At 43.4% G+C, this 19918-nt stretch overlaps 1 protein-coding gene across 2 annotated transcripts in view; it reads left to right on the forward strand.

Moving 5' to 3' along the window:
• Positions 1 to 19918, forward strand: part of MYO1D (myosin ID) — a 178907-nt gene that overhangs the window by 64664 nt on the left and 94325 nt on the right. For both annotated transcript variants that reach the window (XR_014540993.1, XM_083582581.1), the window contains exons 13-16: positions 535 to 609; positions 1549 to 1681; positions 7417 to 7583; positions 11715 to 11922. Coding sequence is in view for 1 of the 2 variants with exons in the window: in XM_083582581.1 (XP_083438707.1) it covers positions 535 to 609; positions 1549 to 1681; positions 7417 to 7583; positions 11715 to 11922 (583 nt within the window). In the remaining variant the exon portion in view is untranslated. The remainder of the gene's footprint in view (positions 1 to 534; positions 610 to 1548; positions 1682 to 7416; positions 7584 to 11714; positions 11923 to 19918) is intronic.

Below are 19918 nucleotides of genomic sequence, written 5' to 3' on the forward strand. Positions count from 1 at the left end.
GTCTTCTGAATGTCAGGTAGTTGTTTATCGCTTTGACATCTGCTGGAAGGGCGTTCCACAGGGCGGGCGCCACTACCGAGAAGGCCCTCTGCCTGGTTCCCTGTAGCTTTGCTTCTCGCAATGAGGGAACCGCCAGAAGGCCCTCGGCGCTGGACCTCAGCGTCCAGGCAGAGTGATGGGGGTGGAGACGCTCCTTCAGGTATACTGGACCGAGGCCGTTTAGGGCTTTAAAGGTCAGCACCAACACTTTGAATTGTGCTCGGAAACGTACCGGGAGCCAATGTAGGTCTTTCAAGCCCGGTGTTATATGGTCTCGGCGGCCGCCCCCAGTCACCAGTCTAGCTGCCGCATTCTGGATTAGTTGTAGTTTCCGAGTCACCTTTAAAGGTAGCCCCACGTAGAGTGCATTGCAGTAGTCCAAGCGGGAGATAACCGCTTGGTACTAAATGCCTCTCCCTTTCAGTGGCCAATTGTTACTTTTGTCACTTGAGGTTCACTGAAATTAATTCTCTCTCTTTCTCTCTCATTTACCAGCTACTCAGTCACAGGATTCATAGATAAAAACAAGGACACTTTATTTCAAGATTTCAAGCGCCTGATGTACAATAGGTAAGGAGTCAAGCTTCAGACATGTAAAACTGGGAAATAAATTCATAACGAATTTTAAAAAATGTTTAAAAGTACTTCCCCCCCAAAAACAGAGTCCTTTTCGTTGAGGTTAATTCAGATGGAAATTCCCGTGTGTCAAAAAAAAGGTTATTTACCGTATTTTTCGCTCTATAAGACACACCAGACCACAAGACGCACCTAGTTTTTGGAGGAGGAAAACAAGAAAAAAAATATTCAGAATCTCAGAAGCCAGAACAGCAAGAGGGATTGCTGCGCAGTGAAAGCAGCGATCCCTCTTGCTGTTCTGGCTTCTGGAATAGCTGCACAGCCTGCATTCGCTCCATAAGACGCACACACATTTCCCCTTACTTTTTAGGAGGGAAAAAGTGAGTCTTATAGAGCAAAAAATACAGTATGTATGCCACTACTGTGGCCTGTGTTTTTGTTAGCCCCAAAATGGAAAATGAGCGAGGTCCCAACTAAAGAAGAATGGCAACTTAAACTGATGAAATATGTGCAGCTTGTGGACCTAACAGATAGAATAAGACAGCAAGAAGAACATATGTTTAGAGAAGATTGGAAAATGTTTATTGAATGTATTGGGGGGAAATTGTGTACACTTGAAAGCGTTGACAGCATTAAGATAAATACAACAGTGTAAACAAGTTTTGATGGATGTAATAATAATGGAATACTAAATGGTTTAGTTTATGTAAAATATGCAGGGATTTATGATATGCAAAATGAACCATGGAAAGAGAAGAAGGGAAGTCATCAACATTTTAAGGTTGCTTAAATGAATATTTCAAATGGTAAAACAGAAAATTTAATAAAAGTTATACAAAGAAAGGAGTCAAGCTTCAGCTATTCATATGTCTCTTCACTACAGCTGACCAAATATTACTGACCTTTCTACTCTTTTTTCTCCTGGCTTTGTAGCTCCAATCCCGTACTGAGAAAGATGTGGCCAGAAGGCAAGTTGAGCATCACAGAAGTGACCAAGCGACCACTGACCGCTGCTACCCTTTTCAAGAACTCAATGATTGCTTTAGTGGACAACCTGGCATCAAAGGTAATAATGGGTTTCGGTTTAAGGCAGGGGTGGGGAACCTTAGACTCAGGGCTAAATGGGACCTCCAGGCACTCTCCATAGGACATACCCCCTCACCAGCCCTGTTCTGCAACTTCCTTGAGTGACTTAGCTGAAATTCTTGCACTGTCATCATGCCTGGATATTGAAACCTCATGACTTTTCGTGTGGCTGGAATGTAGCTTACTGTTCAAAAAAGAGTCACATACTTCTCCTGTGTCCGCTCTTGCCTTTGCCCCAACTCACAATTCACGAGTAGCCTTGGCAAAGTGGCTCTCATGATGGAAAAGGGTCCCAGCACCTGGTCTAATGTCAGTTTTTTTCATCTACCCTGTTTCCCCAAAAGTAAGACAATCCCCCCAATATAAGACCTACTTCCAGTTTTGCCTCTCGCTGTAATATAAGGCCTCCCCCGAATATAAGGCCTCCCCGATAATAAGGCCACCCCGGAATATAAGGCCCCCGAAGCTACCGTAAGGCATTGTACAGTATACAGGTAATAAATTTCCTTTTTTTTTTTTGTTCAACAATAAATGTGTACCGTATTCTTCTTCATGGAAAAAATAAGACATCCCCTGAAAATAAGACCTAGCGCATCTTTGGGAGCAAAAATTAATATAAGACACTGTCTTATTTTTGGGGAAACAGGATATGTAGGATTTCATTATTAAAAATACTAGGCTTCCAAACAACAGCAGCAGCACAGAATTCCTACAGCATGTTCTATGTTCAGAGGGTTAGATAGTGCTTATTGCAACCCTCCTGCCAACACTGAAGAAAGTTGATGATTTTTTTTTAAAGATGAGAAAGCAGAGGTTGATAGGCTAGCTGACCCAGGACTTGAACTGGGCTCTGATGTTTTCCAGAGGTATAATTTCTAAAGATGGGTGATGGGTGCAAAGCTTGCCAGGAAACCACTCTGACCTGGAAGCATGAACCTTTAGTCTAATATGTGGTAGAATTGGTTAACTGGTCAGTCTGGGGTTTGCATATGACTAGTGGCGTGCTATGATTGGTTGCAGACTTAGTTGGTATTTTTATGTTCCGTTGCTGCATGAGCAGAATGAGAAAGGGGGCAGATTTCATGAGCTCTCTGATGACATTAGTGGCAGTCAAGTGTCCTGCAGCCATTCTTTTGCTGTCTTAGCTTTACACCAGTAGGGGAGTCAGGACTTGCCCAGGGGTAATGTAGATAGAATCTGCAACAAGCTGGCCATTCCTTCTGATTGCCCCCTCCCTTTGCTTCTGGAGACGTCCATTTCCTCAGTCTTAGGCTGGTTTAGTTACAGCAGCATAGGATTTACATCGACAATGTTAAAGGTAAAGGGACCCCTGACCATTAGGTCCAGTCATGGCCGACTCTGGGGTTGCAGTGCTCATCTCACTTTATTGGCCGAGGGAGCCGGCGTACAGCATGTGGCCAGCATGACTAAGCCGCTTCTGGCAAACCAGAGCAGCGCACGGAAACGCCATTTACCTTCCTGCTGGAGCGGTACCTATTTTTCTACTTGCACTGTGTGCTTTCAAAGTGCTAGGTTGGCAGGAGCAGGGACCAAGCAACGGGAGCTCACCCCGTCGCGGGGATTCGAACCACCAACCTTCTGATTAGCAAGCCGTAGGCTCAGTGGTTTAGACCACAGCGCCACCCGCGTCCCACACCGACAATGTTACGATGCTGTAAATTTCCTACACGATCATAACCTGGGCTTATGTTGGCATAGAGGACTTAATAGCAATCCAACCCTTGTCTGGTCAGCATAACTTGAGGACAGAATACTACTAGCAGCCAACTTTATCCCATACTAGCAAAGATCTTGGCAAAGGGCTCTGTAAGCCACTTGTGCCTTGCACCCCCAGCAAGAATAGCGCCAGAGGGTTCCTCAGAAACAGACAAGCTTCAAAAACAAAGCATGTAAGGAAAAAGCTCTGCTGCTATTCATACAGGGTTGGTCCCTGTATCTAAGCTCACATGGGAACGGGTCAGTGCAGCGCCTCTGAGGTTTATTTCAGTTTATTTCTCCATCCTTTTTTTTTTTTTTTACTGACTTGAACCTTCTTTTGCATTATGGGCATTAATCACATGATGGGTAGACAGTGCTCTGTGTGAGGCAAAATTATTGAAGCTTTAAAATCTTAATTTAAAAGGCGAAGCAGTAAAGAGACCCAGGGAGAAGGTACAAACAAAATGCATTAGGAGGTCCCATGGGGATTTCTTCCTGCAGAGTGTGTAGGAAAGGTTCTGTCTTGATCATTCAAAAGTTTTATGTGCAATCTTTTCCTTAATGAAGAAGGACTGCTGAGTTCTTCAGAGCAGCAACGTGGACATTAAAGTCTGACTCTTTGGCAGCCATTAAGAGCTTTACAGCTGTCAAGCCAATATGTTAAATAAATGGGTTATAATGGTTGCATTAAATTTTCTTTTATGAGGGAAGCGTAATATTGTGTGCTAAACAGCTGACAAAATGTGCTGTTCAAAAACTGTCCAGTGTTGAATAGCATTAACTTCATTGTTGTTGTCTTTATTTTATTTTTGTAAGATTACATTTGTAATGCACTATATATCTATATCTGTATCTATATCTATATCATCTATATCTTGCTTCTTCAAAAAAACTTGCTGTGGTTGCTAATACGCTGTCAATATACCAAATTAAGAATGTTGGTGCTTACCTGTAAAGACTTAAACAACTTGGGACTAGCTGAATCCTTCAATAGTATAGACCTAACTGGTCACTAAATCTTCAGCCAAGGTACTCCTGGTTGTTTCACAACCAACAGTGATCCATCTTGCATCAACCCAGTGGAGGATCTTTTCTGTTGTGACACCCAGCCTATGGAACAAACCTCCAAGATAATGCAAGTGCCTGTCTGCTTGCTAAGAACTTACCAATTATCCTACTTTTATATCATTTTGCATAAAAATCTTAAAGCAATTCACAATAAAACATTAAAAGTACAACACGAATATTAAGGCCAGTGTATTGAGTTTATCTGGACTTGATTGCTGCTGTATTTGTTGCTTTGTTGTAGTTCTAATGTTTCCAAGCACAATTCAAAGTGTTGGTGCTGACCTTTAAAGCCCTAAACGGCCTCGGTCCTGTATACCCGAAGGAGCGTCTCTACCCCCATCGTTCAGCCCAGACACTGAGATCCAGCGCCAAGGGTCTTCTGGCAGTTCCCTCATTGCATGAAGTAAGGTTTCAGGGAACCAGACAGAGGGCCTTCTCGGTAGTGGCACCCACCCTGTGGAACACCCTCCCTTCAGATGTGAAGGAAATAAGTAGCTATCTTCTCTTTAAAAGACATCTGAAGGCAGCCCTGTTCAGGGAAATTTTTAATATTTAACGCTGTATTGTTTTTAATACTTGATTGGGAGCCGCCCAGAGTGGCTGGGGAAACTCAGCCAGATGGGCGGGGTATAAATAATAAATTATTATTGTTATTATTCTTATTTATTATATTCTAATGTCTGATTATGAACTGCTTTGAGATTTTTATGAAAGGTGAATAAAAAGTAATTTAAATAAAGAGAAAACAGTTTAATAATAATTTAGAAGCCTGCTGATCTTGTTAATGGTCTCCTCTCGGTACCTCTGATTCTGGCCGAATATTTTTGCTTAGATTCTCCATCTGACCTTCAGACTTTCCCCTTTTCCATTCAAATCAGTGGAGCATGTAATACAGTCAAGAGTCTTCGGCCGTGGAGCCATTGGCAGAGTTGTCTTATTGTTCAGACCATAGAAGAGTCCTGATTCACAAGCTCTTATGTTGGGTGGGGGGGATTACCACCCAGGCCAATTAGTGCTCAAGAGACTTATTTAACAATTTGACTGATTACCCTGCAGTTCCTTCCTTAAACTAGAGATTGGGAATGGTGCACAAACCAAATCCCCACCTAAATTGTTGTCAACTACTCTGCGAATATTTGGCCTGTAAATTAGCCTGTTCAATTTTTGGAATAAATGCACTAAATTTTGCTCTGACTCTCCAAGTTCAGGATCTAATGTGTCAGTTATGGCATGCCAATTAACTGCCTGTATAGATCTCAGATTTTTCTAGCACTTAACCTCAGTCCATTTGTCTGTAGGGATTTGCTTCTTGCCGTATATTCCTTTTGGGTAAGGTGAGCAAATATTCTCCTCCTTTCTAAAATGTCGTTTTGTGACTCACTAACCGTAAGAATGACGAGCCATCCCACTCAGTGGATGAAGGAATAAGACTGCATTAGAATGTTAATAACCAAGATATCAGTAGGTATGTGAAAGCATCCATTTAGGAGCATTTATTAGAAAGGATACACCCCAAAGCCTTCACTCTATCTCTATTTATTGTTATATCAGGATCAAAAGAATATCTGGGCACCATAGAAGCTAAATGTACTCCCCCCCCTTCCCTGTCTTATTAAGGGGTTTGTGTGCTCTCATTTCTTGTCAAGCAGATCTTGTAAGTCAGGAAATAAAAGACAAGAGGTGTTTCCCATGCACCTTTTTAAAAATAATATCTTTGGACTGATTTATGCTCCTGCCATGTGTAATGGAGTGTGGCTGATAAATACTAAATCCTTAGAGTTGCCTCTTGAGGCTTTGGGCTTCTTTCAAAAGATCACCAGGGGTCTTTCCTTAATGTTCCTTTCACTGACAGCTGTAGTGAGTGATGGACCATTGTGAGACTTGTTTTTTTTTAATCTCTGGGGACCCCTCTCGTTTGTTTCTTAATCTCTCATTTGCTGGCCGAACCTGCTCCCTTCTCCTTCCTCCTTGTGGTTCCATTTGTTTCCACTGCAAATGAGCTTTGTCAGTGGACTTAATTCCGTCACTTAATAAACCAGGCATCTAGTTGAAATGCATCTTCTCTTAACCTCGGCCAGCATGAAATGTGTAGCATGTCGTTTGTCAAACACTTGCCATAGCAAACCTCTGAATGCTTTTTTAAAAAATAAATAAAAATTGTTGAAGCAACCCTTAATACAATCATTTCCAGGCAATGCTTGCTTTTTCATTTGGATAGCTTGGCCTTCCCCAAGTTAGCAACCTACAGATGCTGTTGGATTCCAGCACACATCAGTCCAACTGGCATGGCCAGTGTTCAGGGCTGATGGGAGTTGCAGTCTAAAACACCTGGAGGACATCAGGTTGGGGGAATAATAATAATAATATAATATTTTTTTATTTATATTCCACCCATCTGGCTGGGTTTCCCCAGCCGCTCTGGGCGGCCCCCAACAGGAAATTAAAAGCACAATAAAATGTCAAATGTTAAACATTTCCCTAAACAGGGCTGTCTTCAGATGTCTTCTAAAAGTCTGGTAGTTGTTTTTCTCTTTGACATCTGGTGGAAGGGCGTTCCACAGGGTGGGTGCCACTACCAAGAAGGCCCTCTGCCTGATTCCCTGTAACCTCATTCTCGCAGGGAGGGAACCACCAGAAGGCCCTCGGAGCTGGACCTCAGCGTCCGGGCTGAACGATGGGGGTGGAGACGCTCCTTCAGGTATACTGGGCCGAGGTCGTTTAGGGCTTTAAAGGTCAACACCAACACTTTGAATTGTGGCTAGCCCTAACCATGTTTAGGACCAACATGGAGGAAGAGGAGCATGCAATTCTCTGGCTTGTTTTCTTTGCAGCGATTATCCGATTTGGAGTATTACATTTGCACTGCCCTGCCCTTGCGCCTTGGCTCTTAGCACTAAAATTGTTGTGTTCCTCACTGCCTCCCACTAGGAACCATACTATGTCCGCTGCATTAAGCCTAATGACAAAAAGTCGCCACAGTTGTTTGATGAGGAGCGTTGCAGGCATCAGGTGGAATACCTTGGACTCCTGGAAAACGTCAGGGTCCGAAGAGCAGGTTTCGCCTATCGTCAAACATACGAGAAATTCCTTCACAGGTAAGGAAAGATAAAACTGACTAGCCTTCAGATGTTTGGGGACCATCTAGAGGCTTGGCAGAAATGACTGAAATGTATCGTGCTGAGTGGTACTGGCTTTATATACCCCCTGCTTTATTTTGGAGAATAAACTAACTTGTATAGGGATTTATTTATTTCTTTCAAAAAAATTTTACAAAGTAATAATCATAAATAAATAAGAATAAAAATGTGCACCCCACCCTGAGACCATTCCATTGTAACTATCCAACCTCCCAAAATTTCAACACCTCTTGCGATGGTTTGACCCATTTCCGTTTTAACAATACAAATTCTACAAACGCCTTCCATATCTCCTCAAAATCATTTCTCCTGCATATTCCCCGTCTTACCTTAATAGCACATGTTAATTTATTATTAATAGTTATATCCCACACGTCTTTATACCATTCTTCCATTTTATATTCTGCTTGCCCCTTCCACTTCCTCACTATAATAACACGTGCAGCTGTCAATAAATTTGTGACCAAGTCTTTCCCAGCCTGCGAACCTTCCACCCCCATCATAAATGCATAATAATGCTACCTCTGGACTTTCAGCCAGTTTTAACCCAGTGATTTCTGTTATCTCCTTAAACACCCTTTGCCAAAAAAATAGTACACATTTACACGTATAGGGATTTCTGTTGGCATTAATGAGAATAGTTTCACCAGGCCAGTTTTATAGACCTTTAATAGGGGGAACCTTTGGCCTCCCAGATGTTGCTGAACATCAACTCATCATCCCATGCCATCTGCCATGTTTGCTGGGGCTGGTGGGAGTTATAATTCTTTTTTTAAAAAAGAAATAATTTTTATTGAATGGTTTTATGTTACAAAAAACAATACAGCCATACTACCACTAAGTATAATTAAGAAATAAAAATTACATACATCCATATTTAGTTTGTTATTTGCTATTTACCGTCTTATTTCCTCCCAAACATTGCATACAACAACACACATATGTGCAGACACCTGCACACCCACACCCACACACAAAATGATAATAATGAAAGTAAATATTTTTTCCCCTTTTATCTTCCAAAATCTTTTCTTCAACTTTGGCTTCCTGTCAAGTCCCTTTGCATATATTTTATCTTACATTTGAATGTACACAAAACAATAAACTTTCTATATAATTTTTCTAATACATTCTGAAAACATAATAAATCCTTAATTGTTGTCCACCTCCTTTTAGTTCCTTTATCACTCGAATGCTAGCACGGAGTCAAAACTATTATTGTATTTTTGAACATAACTTCTATAACCATCCCATTTTTCCACTAATTTTTGCTTTGAGTTTCCTCTGAGTTTACTAGTCAATTGAGCCGTCTCCACCAATTCCTGTAATTTGATTTGCCAATCTGTTATTTTTGGAGCCTCGTGATCTTTCCATCCCTTGGCCACAAGTATACGAGCCGCTGCGGTTGCATACAAGAATACCTCTCTTAGATTTTTTGGGATCTCTTTATCTAAAATACTTAATAGAAATGCCTCCGTTTTTTTAGTAAAAGTTATCCCCATCATCTTTTTTAATTCATCGTATATCCCGCCCCCAAATCTTAATCTTTTCACACGTCCACCACATGTGGATCATGTGGGAGTTATAATTCACCAGTATCTAGAGGGCCATTGTTTCCCCTCCTTTAACACCTCTGCTTTAAAATCTTTTCATGTAGTTTTGTGGTCATAGCTTTGGTTTCTTAGAGCCCAGCTTGGTATCATCCCTGTAGGATAAATTCAATGTCCAAAAGTTGTGTGGTTCTCCCACTACCTCTTTTCTCCCAGCCGATTAGCACAAGAAATATTTTCCCCATCCGTGGTTAGCAAGCAGAGAGCTGGAACCAAGAGCAAGAGTTTGGCTGTCTGAATAGATCAGGTATTTACGCCACGGGCTCCCTGTGGCAGAGCAGGAGCTCCTCAGCAGATCTAAATGAAAATGGATGCGCATGCATGCTCCCAAGCGCACACTCCGGTGCAAAGCTATACGCCATTTTCGGCAAAGCACCTTTCTGTGTGACTGAATATGTGAGTTGCAGCTTCTTTAATTCCAAAGAGATACCGAGGTCACCTTGGACTCCGAATGCTGCTATTTATGCTGGTGATAAGCTGTTAAAGCTTGAGCAAAGAAATTCAGATGGGAGAGCAGGGTTGCCTTGTAGTGTGCCTCTGCTTTAACTTGGGGAGTGGCTGCTGAGACCATATAATACCGGTCCTGAAAGACCTACATTGGCTCCCAGTACATTTCCGGGCACAATTTAAAACCCTAAATTGCCTCAGCCCTGTATACCTGAAGGAGCGTCTCCACCCCCATCATTCAGCCCAGATACTGATGTCCAACTCTGAGGGTCTTCTGGCAGTTCCCTCCCTGTGAGGTTACAGGGAACCAGGCAGAGGGCCTTCTTGGTAGTGGCGCCCACCCTGTGGAACGCCCTCCCGTCAGATGTCAAGAAAATAAACCACTATCTGACTTTTAGAAGACATCTGAAGGCAACCCTGTTTAGGGAAGTTTTTAATGTTTGATGTTTTATTCTGTTTTTATTCTGTTGGGAGCCGCTCAGAGTGGCTGGGGAAACCCAGCCAGATGGGCGGGGTATAAATATATATATATTTTTTTTTACTATAGGCAGCCCTTTCCTGTCTTTGGCTAGGATTTTGTAAGGCATTCTTGGGCCATATGGACAACTACAGTGGTACCTCGGGTTACATACGCTTTAGGTTACATACGCTTCAGGTTACATATTCCGCTAACCCAGAAATAGTGCTTCAGGTTAAGAACTTTGCTTCAGGATGAGAACAGAAATTGTGCTCTGGCGGCGCAGCAGCAGCAGGAGGCCCCATTAGCTAAAGTGTGCTTCAGGTTAAGAACAGTTTCAGGTTAAGTACGGACCTCCGGAACAAATTAAGTACTTAACCTGAGGTACCACTGTATACTCAAAGCCAGCTGTGCATTCTCTGTCTCTTAGCTCCAGGAGACAACTGCTGGAATTCAGCAGGTGGGAGATATTGTTGTCGAGCAGGCAAGGGCAGAAGACTTGCCAGTTGTTGCACCTCTTATTGCTTTCTGTGCCTGAAAAGGCCTCTGACTTAAGCACCTACAATACCTATTGACTTGCTAGGCTGGTGAAGGTCCTTGTTCAGTCCCAAGAGTCCTTGGCAGATAGGAATAATTCTGCTTGATCCAGGCCCCACCCTCTTATCAACTGAGTTACTCTAACCCATTCAGTGTATTTATCTGGAGTTTCATTCTGCAAAACTGGAACATCCTTAAAGCTTGGTAGTCAAATAGCTCATTCAAATGATCTGTCAAACAGTAAGATGACACACCGTGGAACATAAACCAGTTTGAACCCAGTTTGACTGAAGCCTGCACAGGTCACTGATTCCATTATCTGCATTTGCAATTCCTTTCCATGTGAAGTGGAAAAAGATAAAGTCCCATCGCATTTGTTGAGGTCATGCTGGGGATGCCCTAGTAATAATAATAATAATAATAATAATAATAATAATAATAATAATGATAATTTTTATTTATACCCCACCCTCCCCAGCCAAGGCCGGGCTCAGGGTGGCTAACAAGCAATAATAAAAACAAATTGAATGAATACAACTTAAAAACAAAATTAAAATACAACATTAAAATATTGAAACCTCATCGCAGGAGTAGAAAGGAAAAGAAAGAGGGGGAGGGAATCAAATTGGCTCCAAGCCAAAGGCCAGGTGGAACAACTCTGTCTTACAGGCCCTGCGGAAAGAAATAAGATCCTGCAGGGCCCTGGTCTCATGAGGCAGAGCGTTCCACCAGGCCGGAGCCAGTGTTGAAAAGGCCCTGGCTCTGGTTGAAGCTAATCTAACTTCCTTAGAGCCCGGGACCACTAGGGTGTTGCTATTTATGGACCTTGAGGCTCTCCGTTGGGCATACCGGGAGAGGCGGTCCCGTAGGTACGAAGGTACATACTGGCTCCCAGTATGTTTCCGGGCACAATTCAAAGTGTTGGTGCTGACCTTTAAAGTAAAGTAGCCCTTTACCATGATACTGATGAGTCTGGGAGTGAGCAGAGATGGCAAACACAACTCCAACAGTGCTTTCTTTTAAAATTCTGGTTTGCAGGTACAAGATAATCCCTGAATTTACTTGGCCAAATCACAAGCTCCCATCGGACAAGGAGGCTGTGAAAAAACTGATTGAGCACTGCGGGTTTCAACACGACGTGGCCTACGGCAAGACCAAGATTTTCATCCGCACGCCTCGGACACTCTTTACATTGGAAGAACTACACGCCAAGATGCTTGTGTGGGTTGTTCTCTTCCTACAGAAGGTGAGAGGCAGTAGCAAAAGCTGCTCTAAAATAACCCAGCTCTAGCCACTGCGGGCTTATTAAAGGTGGCAGTATGGCCTGTGGCAGATTCCCAGTGCACTGTTAGCTTACTCTTTATGCTGAACCTGATTTGTAGGGAAAGGGTTCCAGTTCCATTTTGGAGTCAGCTGTTAATGCAAATCCATTTCCCACGATTTGCATTAGAGAAGCAGTTCAAACACTAGCCTCCAAAGTTTTCCAAGGGCTACAAGTCTTGTGTCAGGTAATTACCGTATTTTTCGCTCTATAAGACGCACCAGACCACAAGACGCACTTAGTTTTTGGAGGAGGAAAACAAGAAAAAAAATATTCTGAATCTCAGAAGCCAGAACAGCAAGAGGGATCGCTGCGCAGTGAAAGCAGCAATCCCTCTTGCTGTTCTGGCTTCTGGGATAGCTGCGCAGCCTGCATTCGCTCCATAAGACGCACACACATTTCCCCTTACTTTTTAGGAGGGAAAAAGTGAGTCCTATAGAGCAAAAAATACGGTAGTTGGTTTGTCGAATTAGCCATCAAAATCCGAATTCAGCACAGGGAAACTGGGCACTTTTAAATAAACTGGGCTAACTAAAAAGACTTGTGCAAACCTGATTTGCAGCAATAAGCAGTTAGTATGTTGTAACTTTAAAACAATTGTTGACCTTTGCTTACCTTTAATCCAGTTAGAAAGCTGGTTATGGTACAAGAGGAATGGACAAGGCAGGGGTGGCATTTTGGAGCAAGACAGAGAGGGACGTGATTGGGCATAAAAGTTCCAGGGCACCCATCTGGGGCCATATTTTCTAACAGAGGACACCAGAAATGAGGGCTTGAAAATCGTGTCGTCTCAAACATAAACCTCATCCCTTGTAAATCCAACTTTGTAGCCTTTTTGTGCAAGCCGCAACCAAAGATAGGAATAGTAAAAAAGCACACTTGTGATGATTGCTTTTAATAACCCTTTTACGTTATGATTACAATAAAACACAACGTCGTAAATCTGCTCAGAATAAGGGATAAAATTAACGACGTTTCTTGCAGTGGGAGGCCTAGAAACATCAGCACTGGTATGTTCTGTTTTGTGCATAGCAGTCCTCACAAAGTATAAACGGTTGTTACTCCAGCTTGCATCTCTGTAGGACAAAGGCAGGACTGATTTCTGTAAATGATCCCTTTTGCTATTGCTTGTATGACAGCTTTCCCCACTGCTAGAATGTCCCAATGGGTAAGAGAGGGAAATGGTTGCTGCTTTGCAGTAGCTTGCCCCTTTTACTGTTGCTACCAGCAGGAAGTAGGAAATGAATTTTTAATGTAATGCTAGAATATTGATTCATTACAGCGCCCATTAAGTAAACAGAAAAGGGGATTTATGGAAGTGTGATGGGCCTTGTGATGCCATAGATTTCTTTGGAGGGACTTGATTTTCTAAAACAAAAAAAGAAAGAAAAGGTAATTAGAGGCCTTACCTGGCTTGAAATGCTTTGGAATTGTTATTACATAATTCCTTAAAGACCTATATAGCTTAGCCTAGTTTTTGCTCCATCATGCTTCTACTTAGAACTGCTACTTGTTTTCCAGCAGATGGAGCCCTTGCAGGCTTCCAGTGAAGAGATGAAGATTAAGCTTCATATAAAAAATAAGACAAAAAAATGAGGCAGTTCGGTTTCTGTGTCACTTTTGTGTGCTTCTTCAGAATGTTTAATAGTTAGCAACTCCCCTTTTTATTTGCCGCTGAACAAGCTTTTGTTCCTCCCCAAATCTGTCTCCGTCTTGCACATTATGTGCAAAACGTGACTGTAGAAAATGCTGGAAGAAACTGCAGTCCTGAGGCGCAAGAATTTTTGGGAGATTGTGGAAAATGAGAGAGGGATACAGAATTTTGTTGATGGGATGAAGCACTGCTCTTGGCTCACTGGAGAGTCTGTGGAGGGTTCTGGATTTGCAGTCTTGTGATGATGATGATGATGATGATGATGATGTTGCTGTGGTTGTTGTAATATGCAAGAGAGATAGATGGTGATCATGGCAACCTTGCTTTCTGTCCATCATTCTCTATCTTTCATATTTTGTGTACTTCACAAGACTCAGCTGTTGGGGTTAATCACGTCATAGTTCAGCCTCCCCTGCTTAACGGAACTTGGAGGGTTTATTTATTTATTTGCATCTACAGTCAAACCTCTAGGGACACAGGTGGCGCTGTGGGTTAAACCACAGAGTCTAGGCCTTGCCGATCAGAAGGTCGGCGGTTTGAATCCCCGCAACGGGGTGAGCTCCCGTTGCTCAGTCCCTGCTCCTGCCAACCTAGCAGTTCGAAAGCATGTCAAAGTGCAAGTAGATAAATAGGTATCGATCCAGCGGGAAGTTAAACGGTGTTTCCGTGCACTGCTCTGGTTCGCCAGAAGCGGCTTAGTCCTGCTGGCCACATGACTCGGAAGCTGTACGCCGGCTCCCTCGGCCAATAAAGCAAGATGAGTGCCGCAACCCCAGAGTCGGTCACGACTGGACCTAATGGTCAGAGGTCCCTTTACCTTTACAGTCAGATCTCAGTTCTCAAATGGCTCTGTTTTCAAACGTTTCGGCTCCCGAACGCTGAAAACCCAGAAGTAAATGCTCCAGTTTTCGAACGTTTTTCAGAACCCAAACGTCCGACGCAGCTTCCGTTTTGAGTTTCCCTTTTGAATTGAGGCTTCTGCTTTCAGTTTTTGGTTTCCGAAATTCAAACGGTCTTCCAGAACGGATTATGTTCAAAAACCGAGGTTCCACTGTATAATCTTTCCGCGCCAAGTGTCCAAGGCAGCTAAGAGTAACAATATGCGCTTTTTTATTTTTTTATTTTTTTAAAGCTTGTGTCGAGGGATGACTTTCAATAGATCGCAGCGAGGGAGCTGCTCTGCTACGTACGAAACCCTGACCCAGAATCAGGTCATCTACGAATGATTTAGCACCGGGTTCCCCACGAACGTGCGGTGCGCCAAGGGTGAGAGGCGGCCCCCTTCCGGCCGCGCTTGGCTCCCCGGGCGGACGGCTCTCCGCACCGGGAGGCGGCGCGGGCACGTGACAAACCGGCTATCTGAGGCCAACCGAGGCTCCGCAGTGCTGCGGTATCGTTACGTTTAGGGGGGATTCTGACTTAGAGGCATTCAGTCATAATCCCACAGATGGTAGCTTCGCCCCATTGGCTCCTCAGCCAAGCACATACACCAAAGGTCTGAACCTGCGGTTCCTCTCGTACTGCGCAGGATTACGATCACAACAACACATCATCAGTAGGGTAAAACTAACCTGCCTCACGACGGTCTAATGTTTTTTACCATACGTGGTGGGAATGTAAGAAAGTGAAAGGCTTCTGGGAAATGGTATATAATGAATTGAAGAAGATACTAAAATACACATTTATAAAGAAACCAGAGGCCTTTCTGTTAGGAATTTTAGGAAATGAGATAAAGAGAAAGGACTGTAAATTTTTCCAATATGCAGTGACAGCTGCAAGAGTGTTACTGGCTCAGAAATGGAAACAACAAGAAATACCGTCGATGGAAGAATGGAGAATGAAGCTGTTAGACTATGCTGAGTTGGGTAAATTGACTGGGAAGATTAGATATTTAAGAGACCAAAAGTTCATCGAGGACTGGGGAAAATTTGTGGAATATCTGAAAAGTATTAGTGAGGGACAGATAACGCTAGAGGGATTTAAAGAAGCACTGTGAAATTTGAGAAGTATTGTTAAAAGGGAATAGAAAAGGAAAGGTTTAAACAATGACAATACAAACTTAAGGAATGCGTAACTTAAATAAGGACTATGGATGATTTACGGAAAAGCTGAAGGAAGTCCAGAAAAGAAATACTTTGTGAAAAATTGGATGTGAAATTATTGTGTGTTTTTTGTTTTTGTTGTAAATTAATAAAAATTATATATATATATAAAAGAGTAACAATATGCAAATGCAATAGAAAAGCAAATGAAGTGAAATGACAATTAAAAGAACAATAAATAAACGCAAGGGCAGGTTTAAACAAAGCAGCAAAACAAATCCCCCTCAGCGATTTTGAAGGCTTCTACTGTCCATTGAAAAGCCAGCTGAGAAGAGACTAAATAGGCCTGGTTGAGAAGCAAGTTCAAAACGCTGGTGCAGCCACTGAGAAGACCCTTTCCAGGATCCTTGCCAAATGTGCCTCATGTGTTGGTGTGACCCAGAAATCCATTATTTTCTGAGAACCTTAAAACTAGGCAGGTTCTTGCATGAGAAGTCATGTTCCAATGTTTAGGAGAATGCTCCCCAACATGATGCTCTCCTGATGTTTTGGACTACCATTTTCATCAGCCTGTGCTGTCCTGGGGCAGATGGTAACTCTGGCTCAGCATATGAAGGGCACTACATTGGGGGAAGGGACGCGGGTGGCGCTGTGTGTTAAACCACAGAGCCTAGGACTTGCCGATCAGAAGGTTGGCGGTTCAAATCCCCGCGACAGGGTGAGCTCCCGTTGTTCGGTCCCAGCTCCTGCCAACCTAGCAGTTCAAAAGCACATCAAAGTGCAAGTAGATAAATAGGTACCGCTCCGGCGGGAAGGTAAACAGCGTTTCCGTGCGCTGCTCTGGTTTGCCAGAAGCAGCTTAGTCATGCTGGCCACATGACCTGGAAGCTGTACGCCGGCTCCCTTGGCCAATAAAGCGAGATGAGCGCCGCAACCCCAGAGTCGGCCACGACTGGACCTAATGGTCAGGGGTCCCTTTACCTTTACCTTACATTGGGGGAAGGTGGACTTAGGGCTTTGAGTATCATCTGAAGTTTCTGAACGCTGTTCTGAAGACTTCTTCGCACAGCCAAACTGCGGAACTAGGTCCCACAAGAGGCAGTGATGGCTCCCCATGTGGATGGCTTCACAAGAGGTTTGCACAAATTCATGAAGGATATGGCTATTAGTTTCTGCTAGCCACGATGGCTGTGCTGGGCCCCCACGGTCAGAGGCAGTAACGCTTCTGAATACAACCGTATTTTTCGCTCCATAAGATGCACTTTTTCCTTCCTAAAAAGCAAGGGGAAATGTCTGTGCGTCTTATGGAGCGAATGCATGGTCCCTGGAGCCGAATTGCCCAGGGGCGAAAAGCAGATCATGTAATGGCGCAAAAACGTGGTTACAAAGCACGGATCCACATGGATTCTCAGGATTTTTGCATTGGGCTACCCCAAACTCACCGTCAAATCACATGTCTGTGGCCATAGCATGAGCCACAAAAATCATACATCCACTGTTTCGTTCCGAATATTTTTTTTCCTTGTTTTCCTCCTCTAAAAACTAGTCGCATCTTATGGTCAGGTGCGCCTTATGGAGCGAAAAATACAGTAGTTGCTTGTCCTTTTATGGGTATTTGAGTTGGTTAGAGTTCAGTCCCCATAGGGGACATCTGCATATTTCTGCATTGCAGTTGGACCAGATGATCCTCAGGGTTCTTTCAAACTCTGCGCTTTGATTCTATGAAACCACAGGAGGGGAGAGTGTTTTTGCGCTTATGTCCTGTTTGTGGGTTAGCTACTGCAAGAACAGGATGCTGGTCTAGATGGGCCAATGACCTGGTCTAGCAGGCTCTTCTTACTGTTTGGAGGCAGTCCCAGGTAGAGTGTGCATGTTGTTCTAATCCGAATGAGATGTAGCCGGGGCATTTGTCACCATGGCTAAACCGGACGTTTCAAGGAAGGGGTACAGATGGTGCCCTGGCCTCAGTTGAGCAACAGCGTATGCTTTCTTTGCCATTGCCATTCAAAGTGTCATGAATAACTGGGGTGGGGAAGCTCAGAGGTGGAATTCTCCAGCTGCTTCATGTTCAACCAGTTATCTATTTAATAAGTGGTTTGCTTCAAGTAGCTGTATGATACCTCTATGAAAATAAACACAAGCAGTGTTATCTCTGCGTTCTCTCTGAAAAGAGCCAGCAGGACTTAAATAGCAAATGTAATGGTGTCTCTTCAAATCAGACTTCTAACACCTTCCTCTTCGCCCTGATCATCCTCAGGTTGACTATTCCTGTAATGCAGACTCAAGCCATTTAGGACGCTTCCAAGCTTTGCTTCTATCAGAAACCATCACACTTGGTTCCCCCTGCCACCTCGTCCTTTTATAAAGGCATTAGGTTTGGTTGCATCTGTGAGGTTGAACTGCTAGACTCCGTGCAGTTGTGCAAGAAGACAGGCTTATTAATGTTTCAGCCCAGCACACAGGAATGTCCCTTTTGTTGAAAGGGCTGTGTGTCTGCCATCCTTTCCAGTATTGTGAGCTGACAGTGTTTCCCCCCACCCCTTCTCTTGTCTATCCTCCCCCCTTTGCCTTGAGGCATTTTATTTCCCCAGACACTCCTCTCAGGAGGCTTGTCAATCAAGACCCTGCAGCTGCTGTTGCCATAGCAACATGGCGGTGGTGGTGGAAATAAGTAGATGGAGAGAGGAGATGAGAACAAAAGCTGCAGCTGACTTGTCATAATTTAATATTTTGCTTTTCTCTGTCCCAACATGCCCTTAAAGCTGTACATACTAGGAATGGGTGAGCTGCCAAAAAAAGAAGACGACGACGACGAGGCTTCCACTATTAACAAAAGACTGTGTTTTCATATTAGATTACAGTCCAACAGCTGTAATCAGAGAAGGGCTTCTGCAAAGTGACCCACATCAGGGATGATATAAGGCGTTTGCCCTCGATTTAGAAGGCATTTTCCTGTCTTGTGTGCTGGGGTTGTGGAAAGAAGTAGAAATGGGAATTGTTCTATATCTGATGTAACATACCTGACGTGCCATTACGTAGGGATCTTCAGCCAAAATCCTCCAACGTTTCTGAACACCCATTGCTGCATTGCAAAGGCCATTTATTCCTGCCTTTAGCCCAGTGGTTGGGCCACACATAAACTTGGAAACCAGTATGTTTAACATACTGCACACTGCACACTGAAGTCTGGATATATGAAGAACTCTAGTTTAATGAGTAAGCCAAGTTGCATGTGCCCTGCCCTCCGAGTATATTATCAATTTCACAGAACCACATTTATTCTGTGTGCAGCAATACAATATCCACTTTTCTGACTCAAACTGTGGTGTCCCTAACGTTAATTAAAAATGGAGCAGGGGAACAGGCATTGTCTCTGACCCCATAATTAGTGAGGCACAGTAGGAGAACCTTCATAATTTTATCAGTTTCCACTTTGAATATAAAACTGAACATCTTTTGTGTTCCTCGTTCTGCAGAATTTTGCCCCTCTCTAAGGGCTCTTTTACCTAATTTTGGAGCCTAGCAGCTTAGAGGCAGATTTTTTTTCCCTGCTGCAATATCAACAGCAACCTCTGAAGAACAGATCCCATTTGCAACGCTCTGGAAGCCATACAGCAAAGCTCGTGACCGTGTGGAATTTATCTTGCTAGTTTCAGTTTTGGTGCCTGGAGGATCAGCTGTGCTTTGACAGTGTGAAATGTTGTTTGCCTAGCAGCTCAGGCGCCTGTGAAGCAGGGTTGGTAGGAGAGGGCACATGTGCGTCTGCTGTAGCAAGCACGAAAATATTTTTGCAAGGTTTGTACAACCATAACATGTCTCTGTGTTGCACTGTTGGCATTTAAATTTCAGAATGAATTACTCGGTTTTGGCGTGGAGTTTATGTGTAACTGTTGGGTTGGGGTTTTAGGCGCTTGGATCTGGTGGAGGAAATCTTCAAGGGCTAACACAAATGCTTTTTCCAGTGAAATTGGAGTTGCGAGGTACTTTCTGAGCGGAATCTAAATACAGACATCCTGCCTCTCTTTTCTGCCAATGCCCCTCTGTTGACAAGGACAGTAGATGCTAAAAGAATGTTCTTGATTTGTTTCCTCCATGGCGCCATCCTATTCGGCCAGAGCCTCGTTACTTTTTAATGTGGCTTATTGTTGATCTCTTTAAGGTGCAGATAGTCCTATCATTCTGGTTATCCACACAAAAGCCCCCTATGAGGTAGTCTCTTCTAACG

This window comes from Podarcis filfolensis (assembly GCF_964270895.1).
Source record: "Podarcis filfolensis genome assembly, chromosome: 13".
Classification (NCBI taxonomy): Eukaryota; Metazoa; Chordata; class Lepidosauria; order Squamata; family Lacertidae; genus Podarcis; species Podarcis filfolensis.